This window comes from Asterias rubens, chromosome 7 (assembly GCF_902459465.1).
Source record: "Asterias rubens chromosome 7, eAstRub1.3, whole genome shotgun sequence".
In the NCBI taxonomy this organism is placed as follows: Eukaryota; Metazoa; Echinodermata; class Asteroidea; order Forcipulatida; family Asteriidae; genus Asterias; species Asterias rubens.
Window position 1 is genome coordinate 14791937 of NC_047068.1, and position 10422 is coordinate 14802358.

The following is a 10422-nucleotide window of genomic DNA, read 5'->3' on the forward strand; positions in this document are numbered from 1 at the left end:
CAATGCATGTTGTGTGATGATGATGGTTATGAAACGTGTAATTAATAACCAGTGTGTGGTAGACGTAGCGATGATTATTATCATCATTATATAATTATGGGTAGCACCGATATGAATTCGTCGTCTGCTCTAAATGTCGCTGTTGTCGGGGGAGGTTTGGTATGTACTATAGCTGATTGTAAATGACAATACATAACAATATTTCGATCACTTTTTTATATTAGGGAATTTAGGCTTTTCTATTAATTTTATTCTTGACTCTTGTTTGCTGAAAAGTTGATGGATGATTGGTGATGTTGAATGCACACAGAGAGAAAGGTATGTATGAGCTAGACCCAGTGACTGGGCCTGGGGCGCTAGATTCCTTTTTTCGAAATTTTGACATTATCGGTCAGTCTAAATGACCGATAATGTCAAAACATCGAAAAAAGGAAGTGCCCCAGTCACTGGGTCTATGAGCATCGGAGGTACACCAATGTTACATGCCGGTGTCATGATAGGGAAATCTGTCACCCGGAGATTCAAATCAGAGGTTTGTGAAAAGCCTATATTCGCAATTGCAGCTGCGCATGTCTGTTAGTGTTACTACTGACAACGCAATTTGTTTCTCTCCCGTGACTCGTGAGTGACCTTTTTACAATACCCGCTGGTATTGTCAAAATGTCACGAGAAATATACTGTTCCCCTGCTCCTCCTACCTAGAACTATGGTTCGTTCGGCTATCGTACGATAGCCGAACGAATAGTGCTAGGAGTACTGTTCCCCATGCCCATGCATAGATTGGTGGGGGGGGGGGGGGGTATTGAGCTGTAAATAGCTCTCTTTAAACCATTGGTAGACTGTCATGAGACTGTATAAAAAGAAAGCTATTAACAGCTCAACAAGGTGAGCTGGGGGGGGGGGGAGAGAGAGAATCACTGGGATGGGGGAGGGGTAAAAAATCTCCTGCCACACGTGGAGATCTCATGTCTGTATCACTTCCATACGTGCCAGTGAGTGTCAACGCTTGTGTGTCACTGTCTCTGTAGTGTTGACTGTGCAATGGGGCCGCACCGTCTGTGGTAGCCCCACCCCTCCCCCCCCCCTAGCCCTACTTCTACTTAGTTCTACTCTAGTCACTAGACACAAGCCTAAGCCTACAAGGCTCCCCGTGAGCAGAGCAGAGCAGAGGGAGCCTTTATAGTTTCTGGAACTTTTTAGGGAAAACTTTCTGTATCCTGACAGTGCCACCACTTTTTACCTCATTTTTACTCATTTTTACTCTCATTTAAGTAAATGGGATTCATCACTATTTTATTTTATAACAAACGAAAAAGAAGTATCCCCCCCCCCCCTCCTCTCTATACTAATGTCTGAGCATCAATCTTGAAAAAAATTCCTAAACCACCATCCAAATGGGCCTATTTCAAGTTGGAAGTCATGGCCGAGTGGTTAAGAGCGCCGGATTCAAGCTCTGGTGTTTGACCAGCAGAGTGTGGGTTCGAATCCCGGTTGTGACACTTGCTATGTAAAATTAGGGAGGTAGTGCTTTCTATGCTACCGGCCAGGCTTCGGACTGATGATACCCAAGCCTACATCTGTATGGACTGTAAAAGGGGTAAACCTGTTTCAGCCTTAGGAGTAGGTGGCAATGGCCTCTGGAAAAAAAAAATTGTAGCCCACATCTTGAAGTGGCCTTCAGGCCTTGTGTGTCTGGCGACAGGCATACAAAAAAAAGAATTAAAAAAAAAACACGGGTCACGTTTTAGGCTAGCCCTGGTAGGACGTCAGTCAGTGCCACTCCGTCGCGTTACATGCAACAAAGGAGTCCAACCTGGGCTAATTTTAGGCAAAATATTTACACTGTGCCCCTTTCATTTTGCTCTCAAATCTATCCAGTATAGAATATTTTGAGAGGCCAACAACATATTCATGACACCGATGCTCTGTTTTCTCCCAATTAAATAGAGTAACCCTTGGATAACTTTGTGAGAAAAAAAAACAAAAATCCACTATTTTAAAAATGTGTATAAGGGTCAACAGAGGTGCAGAAAAGGGATGTTACTTCCCAATTAAACAGACTGTTTTTAGACCTTGGAAACAGCCTGACTGTTGCATTTTTATTTTGTTCATTTATTCATAAAGGCCTATAATTGGTATCATACAAAACCATTCATTGATTGTAATTGTAATTTAATTGTTTAATTTATTTGTTATTTCATTTGCATTAACATTTTCATTTTATTTATCTATTTTTATTATAATTTCCTGACAGGTTGGATCTCTTGAAGCTATTCTGTTGGCAAAGCGTGGATTCAATGTGGAGCTGTATGAAGCAAGAGAAGGTATATTACTATAACAGGGTCAAAACAATCCTATGTGTTCCACAACACACTGAATAAGACTGTTGTGGCAACAGTGGGCGATGCTGTGTGGCCTGGGTAAAAATTTCCAGCACTCACAATTTTTACCCAGCACTCTGAGTAAAGCACATTGTTCTTTTGTTTGCTAGCTCCATTAAATTGTTATAATAGGGAGAACTGTAGCTGTGAAACATAGGCCTACTTAAAAAGTTAAAAGTCAGGACATGTCTTTTCAGAAATGAGAAGTCTCTCGAATACCCAACAAATCTACTCCACGGAAGTAGAAAGTAAAGCAAGAAAAGTTCTCAAAAGAACATAATCTACCTGGCAGTTAGATATATACATGGTGTTACCACAAACCAAATAAATATTGATACATCACCATGCAACTGCCTAAATCTCATTGTCTTACTGTTGTTTGGATGAATTTGCATGCTTCATCAGATATTCGCACTTTGGAACATGTGAGTGGACGAAGCATTAACCTGGCACTGTCTGTCAGAGGGAGAGCTGCATTGCAATTGGTTGGATTGGAAGAGCAGGTATGAATATCTATTAAGACAAATTTACATAGATTTACAATAATGACAAGTTTATAAATTAATTAAATTTTGATTTTTACCCATATACACCGCTGTGTGTTAGCACTGTGTACTCGGTACTTTCCCGAGTACTTTCCACTTAAACCCATGACCTTTGCATTTTTAGAGCAGTGTCTGTGAAAAACTGGACTACCGAGATTGCCCGGTAGCTAGAGGCATTTTGAATCCTAGGTAAGACCTAGCTAAGACTAGGAAACCTGTTGGTGAGACACTGCTCTAGAATTGCAAAGGTCATAGGTTCGAATCCATCCTGAGTAATATATCTGTGATTGTTGTCTTACAGAGCTCGGGAAAGTACCAAGTGAATAGTGCTTACATATTAATATTTTTTATTTCTGCTGCAAATTTCCATCTATTAAATCAGCGCGGTACCCGCTGCTAAAATATGGGATTTGAACTGCCTCTAGCTACCGAGCAAGTTTCTAAACGTTATGAAAATTGTAAAACAAAAACAATGTTTGTTTTCTTAACAGACTGTGCGTGATGGAATACCAATGAATGCCCGGTTAATCCACAGTTTGTCTGGCAAACTTTCATCTCAACCCTATGGCAAAGAGGGCCAGGTTAGAACAATGGAGAAGTTTTTGCCCAATTATAGTGCTTTGTTTTCTCTAGACAACTAGGAAACAATACCATCTCGTTTGTTAATTCAAGTGTGCCTGCAAAGGAAACATATCTAAAGGAACGAAGTATTTTTTTACTATTTCCTATTAGTTTCTGGTTTCTTCCAACCATATTCAAACCAATATGTTATAGACTTACCCCTTGACTCGGGCACTAACCTACATGCAGTCGGATGAATATCATGGTGTGTGTCACACAGAGCGATAAAGTTGTTATTCACCAATTATGGTTTGGTAACGTCAAAGACCAGTATTCTAACTTGGTGTATCCCAATATATGCATAAAATAACAAATCTAATAACAATAGTTTTAGTTGTTTTATTTATTTGTTTCAACAAAACCTTCAAAAAGGGAGAAGATAAAAACACATTACATTTACAATAAGAGGTGTATACATAAACACTTGTTTAAGGAAACAGGATCACCCTGACACTCATGGGCGACCCCAGACCATCTTGACAAAGTGTTAAACAAAAAGATTGTCAGAATTTATACCATAGGCCATTTTGGTTTGTATGCAGTTTGCAACAGTTTCTATATTTGTCATGATTTTTTTTTTAATCAAGTTGAGAGCAGTTACTGTTTTCAGGATTTTTCCTTTCAATACAGTTCATCTTGTCTGTGGATCGGCGGCTCTTAAATGAAACACTTCTAACAGGTTTGACATTTTTCTTCCTATTTATTTTGTACATGATGTTCAGATATACAAACTCTTTTGAAAAATTACTAAAAACCACAATTTCAAATCTGTTCAAAATGCAAATTTATTCTCTGTTTGATTATTTTTGTGTTTTTTTATTTAGAGGCTGAAAAGTATCCCAACATTCAACTCCACTTCTCCCACAAGCTACTCCAGGCTAATTTGGACAAAGGAACGCTTGTGTTCAAGAAGTAATTGTTTGTTTTTTCTTTGTTTGCCCCAGTGAAATACAAAACATTGTTTTTGATGCCATGTGAGAGCCCTATTTCTGCTAAAGGTGGCTTCAAAGTTGAATTCTGTATTGTGTTTGATAATCACTCTTAAAATTTATGGCAATGAAAACTTTTAGTTTGTAGCCTACAGCAGCTTTGGATAGTATAAAGCATTTTGAGAAACATGTCACTTCGAAGTAGTGTAGTTATGGAGAAAATATCATCTTTTATACCCCCAAAATATGAAACCTAGAAGCATTACCGGAGTAAAGCTTCTCATGTTGTGAATTTCTTCAGATTGTGGATTATTCTTCCTGCATGGACTAATTTGCTCCGGATTTTTCGGAGATGTCTTCAAAAGACTACCACCTTTTGAAATTAAATTTGTACAGTTAGTGTGATTGTATACATCTACATTCATACGGTTCTTGCCTTAAAGGGTGGTAGTGGTTTTCGAGTATTCTAACATTTTAGCAAGTGAACAAAATTAGGTATCATTAACAATGTTAATGGGCAAACGGCCAGTCAGGGTTGTTTTCCTAAGATAAGACTTAAAGCTATACATGTGGAAAATACCAAGTTAGCAAGATTTGCGGTGACAGAAAGTAAACATCTCTTTTGTAAGTAGTAGTGGCTTTAAGCCGGTTTGTATAGTTAGAGCAGTACACACCGGCTCTTCTCAGAGCCACCACTACTCTCAAAAGAGATTTTTACACGGTGTCATCCTAAACCGTACTTGGTTATTCTCATACCTCTGTTTGTGTATCACATCTCTAGAGAGGATGGGTCCGAGATGACAGTGCAGCCAGATTTGATCATCGGCTGTGATGGCGCTTACTCCGCCATCCGGAAACAGATGATTCGACTTGGACGTATGAGTTATAGCCAAGAATACATACCCCATGGGTATATGGAGCTGTGTATACCACCCAAAGAAGGCAAGGTAAACTAAGAAAACCTCATTGAAATGTCAATTACAGGTCAACTTGGTTGAATAGTTCGCAGTGACTTTATGCTATTAAATTTGTTTCCTGGTGTGTAACAATACCTTGCTTCATCAGACATTTTTCAAGCAATAATTTCTGCTTAAAAGCATATCTGTGAAAATGGAGCCCCCGTTCGCTGATAATGTTTTTGCTTAGCTGATCACTTTCTGCTAAAATATAGAATATAGATTCAAACTGCCTCTGGCTACCGGACAATCTCAGTTGTCTAGTTGGTCAAACACTTATCTCGAGTTCAAAGGTCGCATGCTTGAATCCCACCCGAGTAACATGCCTGTGATTTTTGTTCACAGAACTCGGGAAAGTACCGAGTATACAGTGCTTGCACACATTTGTGTAAGGGAAAAACCAAAATAAATATCACTCGCTGCTAAGCAGTTTTTAGAACTTTGATCTTATGCTGTGTTCAGATTAGTCTTCTCTTTGCTCTCTCTGTTAATAGTTTGCCACCAGAATAAACTACCTTCATATCTGGCCGAGGGATGAATTCATGATGATAGCACTGCCCAACATGGATGCCTCGTTCACATGCACGCTGTTCATGCCATTCGCACAGTTCGATCAGATCAAGAACGAAGGAGAGACGGCTGGGTTAGATTTCTTTAGAAAGTATTTTCCTGATGCCATCCCCCTCATAGGAGAAGAGGAGATACAAGAAACCTTTCTGAAGAATCGTGGGTTACCGATGGTGTCGATCAAAGTGAGCACTTATCAATGTCTCGGAGAACCTAAGACATAACAGTAATCATAATAATATTGTAGTCTTACATGTATAAGAACACAGAGACACACTTTTACAGACAGGTTTTGAAGTTAATGAATTATGAAACCCATTTGGGGGCTTAGGGCGCACTCGGCAGCCACTGCCAGAAACAATTTGGAAAAAAATCTTCACTTGGCAATACGTGTTTTAATGGGTTCTTTTATAGACGATGTGACCTCTGACGTCACACGAAAACCATAACATGATTCGCGCGCATACCGCCGGGGAAAACCTTTGTGTTGTGGCAGTCAGCTAGAAAGAGCGTGCAATCTTATGTCTTTTTGCTCAGCGAAACATGACGTATACAGTGTTTTTTCAACAGAGGGCAGTTTTTATGTAAACATAGGTCACATCGTCTATACACACAACACACAGGACACACAGGGCTTCATGTCCCATTTGAAGAAAAGAAGCAATAAAACGAAAAGAAATAGTGTGAACAAACTTCGCACAAAGTTTACTCTCTTTTTTTTTTTTTTAACAAAGTTGCACATCTACCTTCTTGTACTTGGACATTCAAATAAATAAATAAATTACTTCACTCGGATTTATTTAATGGATTAACTCTTCTTTACCTTCTTAACAGTGTTCCCATTATAACTACAAGGACAGAGTTCTGATAATGGGAGATGCAGCCCACGCTATGGTGCCCTTTTATGGACAAGGAATGAACTGTGTAAGTTTTGAAACTCAAAGAAATTTTAATATTTGGGTTGTTTTTTAAAAACTTGTGTGAGCAATGCAATTTTTTTCTTTTGGAGATCAATAAAGTTTTCTTATGTCTTATGTCTTCCTATGTGATTCTGTTGGCGATTACAATCTACCTTTTATATTGCTGTCTTCTTTCTTTTTCTTTTTTGTACATTTAAAACTAATGTCCACCAATTAAAGTTTTGCTTATCTGTTTTTGTGGATCAGGGATTCGAGGACTGCGTTGTACTGGAAGAGTTGTTGGAGAAATATAACAACGATTTTGGTAAGGAAGTAACTTTTTCCTCTTTTTAGAGTCATGGATTTGGCCATTTACACAATTCCTTATAGCTCCATGCTTAGATCAGATCACCTCCCTTGGGAGTAAACAGCCTAAGCTTATGCTGCCAAGCTAATATAGAAACCATTCTCTGTACTCACAGGTACCATTTGATCTCGGTTGAGGGGTAGCTTTGATATCAAGGCTATATGCGATAGTTTTGCTTGCTAAACATAGCCCCAGTAGAAGCCCGAACCATGCACCATGCTAGCTCCTCGAGCCCTCCATATATAGGGCTCATAACAAGTATATCATGCTCATTACCATAACTACAAGAGGTGGAGGAATGCAAGATCATACCGTCTGTTAGCCGTTACAGACTGAAGTGCAACAGCCCACACGCCGATGACTAAAGCCACCAGAACTTGATTTATTGATTTCTCTGCACACCATATTTAAAACCACCTGTCTCATTTTCCCCCCAGCTAAAGTACTCCCTGCATTCAGTGAACAAAGAGCTCCTGACGCTCAAGCCATGTGTGATCTAGCCATGTATAATTATGTTGAGGTAAGGCGAGTAAACATCAAACTTTTTATGAACCACCAAAGACTTTTTCAATTTGCGATTCTTTTTTTTGTCTTTAAAATTTTTCCAAACATTGATTGCATCTTGTCTGGTTGACCTTGTGAGGAGAAAAACACATTCCTATTGAAAAGAACCACAATATGTAATTTAACTTTTGTTTCATTTTATTTCCGTCCCCTTCAAAATTTGATAAGGTGCAATTGTATTTCACAGGTTAGCAGAAAAATCAGGCAACCATATTGCGCTTTCACCAACGGTTTGCATTGTGACTCATGTCTTTTTGTGCAGTAAGCACCAGACAGGAGGTTAGCACGCCTCTCTGTGCTTACGGGTTTACAGCGCTATGCAATGGAAATGGTATAGTAAGCACAAAAAGAACAATTACTAATGATATGAACTTCCCTTTCTGCATTTACAGATGAGATCCCTCGTGAACTCCAGGTGGTTCCTGTACAAGAAGAAAGTGGATAAATTTTTAAACTGGCTGATGCCGAAGAAGTACATTCCATTATACACTATGGTGACATTCAGTCGCATACGATATCATTCTGTCATACAACAGTGGAAAAGACAAGATAAGGTAAAGTTTTTGAACTTTATAGAGTGGCCCATCCATAAAGCCTTTTTGAGATATGACGGACACAATGCTACAACCCTATTAGGCTTGGATAAATGCATGCACACCCAAACCAAACAGTGCACTCCTATTGACCCATATCACCCGATTTATCAGCAGAAAAATCTTAAATGCGCCATACTGGTGGGCAATTTCACTGTGCGTTTTCATATATAACTCTATGCTGGGCGTTATGCAGTAAAGTGTGCATTTTAGGCGACGCTGCGTTAATACACGTAAACCTAACTGCCCACAAACATGGTGAGCGAGGCTATTGGGGTCAATAGTGTCCACCATTTCTCAAAAAGGCTAATGGCAAAACGGAAACTCAAAACAATATTGTTTTTTTTTTGTATATTGAAATTTCTGGGTAAACTGAGAGTATTTTTTCCATTTCAAAAATTCTAAGGCATACTATGTATAAATGTGAATGTAACATGTCCGAATTCAGCCTCTTTTGACACTTTCATCCTTTTTTATGGGAGGGGTAAATTCTGCCTACATAGTACTCAATGTTGGGGTTTGTTTTTGCTTTTTAATTTCGGATTGGCTGAATGGATCAGACAAAATATCTTGGATGTGTGAAGAACTGTGTTCTGTAGTCTCTAAAATCTTATATTGTAGGACTTGGATTTGGTTGTGAATTTCATAATTTGGTTGCTCTAAGACAGTCTCTAATTGGAATGTCCCAGTTATCAATTTAATGATTTTTACCCATATACACCAATGTTTGTTAGCACTGTATACTCAGTACTTTCCAAAGTCCTGTTGAAAACATCACAGGCATATTACTCGGATGGGATTCGAACCCACGACCCTTGTAACTCTAGGGCAGTGTCTTACCAACTAGACTATCGAGATTGCCCGGTAGCTAGAGGCAGTTCGAACCCTATGTTTTGGCAGCGGGTACCGCAATGATATAATGTCCCAGTTGCCAGATCTGTTGTTGCAAATTATTGTTTGTCTTCTTATAATTTCTGTTTGTCTTTGTCTTAAAGGGGCTCTAGTTTAAATTTTACCATTTTTATTGCCCTCCACAGTTTGTTGAGAAAACATTGTTTTACCTGATGTGCGTTCCAGCTGCCAGCATCGGAGTCTTCATGTTGAGTTACTTCAAACCAAGCACATTCAGCTGGTTAAGAAAATGAGTACTTCTTGGAATCATGTTGAGGTGATTATAAAAGAGGCTGATACAATAAATCTGGCATGCTACTTCTCAGCTAAATGCCTTGTTGAAAACTGAACAAGAGTTAATACTATTTGTATCCACAATGTGGAGTTTCTGACAATAAATGGCAAAGAAATGGTTGAAGCCCTTTCCACATGGTATATGATTCTCTTAATTCTGTGGAATACATCCCTGGGGATGTTGCAGGAGTTTTTGGGGTTGTTTTGATGATCAATTGAGTCAAACATTTCTCAGGTTTGTTTTTGTATGCATATGGTTGGGATACACCAAGTGATATTAATGGTCTTTGACAATTACTGAAGGTGTCCAGTGCCGTTACACACTGATTAAAAAGAAGCAAAAAGGGCAACACAATTATGTTGATTGGAGTTTGTAAATACAGATGTTTATTACTTTACTGCCTACATAAGAACAACAGTAAAGAAACTTTCTTGGGAAAATGGGTTTCCTTGTGTGTGCCTTATAATTAATTAGAAGGAATGACCATGGCAACTGGATCTCACTCCAGCCAATCAGGGCCCAGTTTCATAAAGCTTGTAAGTATAAAAACTTGCTAAGCACAGACAAGTACTGCTCAACAGAAACTGGATACCCAAGTTGCAACTGGGGCCCCAGTCTCTTTATGCTTAGCAAAGAAATTTGCCAAGCAGTCTTTTCAGCTATGTAGGCTGGAGTGCCTTAAAGGGTATGGGTACTTTTTGTAACACAAAACACAATGTCCACAGATTTGCATTAAACTTAAACCGTTTGAAGGTAAAGATAGGAGAAAGCGTACCTTAAAATATTAGTTGCTGAGGTGCTGTAGTTTTTGAGA

General features: G+C 38.9%; 1 protein-coding gene across 1 annotated transcript; it reads left to right on the top strand.

The window, feature by feature from the left end:
* Positions 1 to 3: 3 nt before the first annotated feature.
* LOC117292944 (kynurenine 3-monooxygenase-like) lies at positions 4 to 10422 on the top strand. The gene is made up of 13 exons (XM_033775124.1): positions 4 to 159; positions 2255 to 2324; positions 2787 to 2884; positions 3418 to 3507; positions 4178 to 4226; positions 4372 to 4459; positions 5258 to 5423; positions 5927 to 6184; positions 6834 to 6923; positions 7166 to 7223; positions 7703 to 7785; positions 8222 to 8383; positions 9460 to 10422. Exons 1-13 carry the CDS (start codon positions 97 to 99, stop codon positions 9565 to 9567), a joined length of 1383 nt encoding a protein of 460 aa, XP_033631015.1. The 5' UTR covers positions 4 to 96; the 3' UTR covers positions 9568 to 10422.

Coding starts and splice junctions, on each gene's coding strand:
- LOC117292944 (XM_033775124.1), top strand. CDS start 97: ATGGGTAGCACCGATATGAATTCGTCGTCTGCTCTAAATGTCGCTGTT. Junction 4,227..4,371: donor AAATGAAACACTTCTAACAG/GTTTGACATTTT, acceptor TTTTTTATTTAG/AGGCTGAAAAGTATCCCAAC. Junction 5,424..5,926: donor TACCACCCAAAGAAGGCAAG/GTAAACTAAGAA, acceptor CTCTGTTAATAG/TTTGCCACCAGAATAAACTA.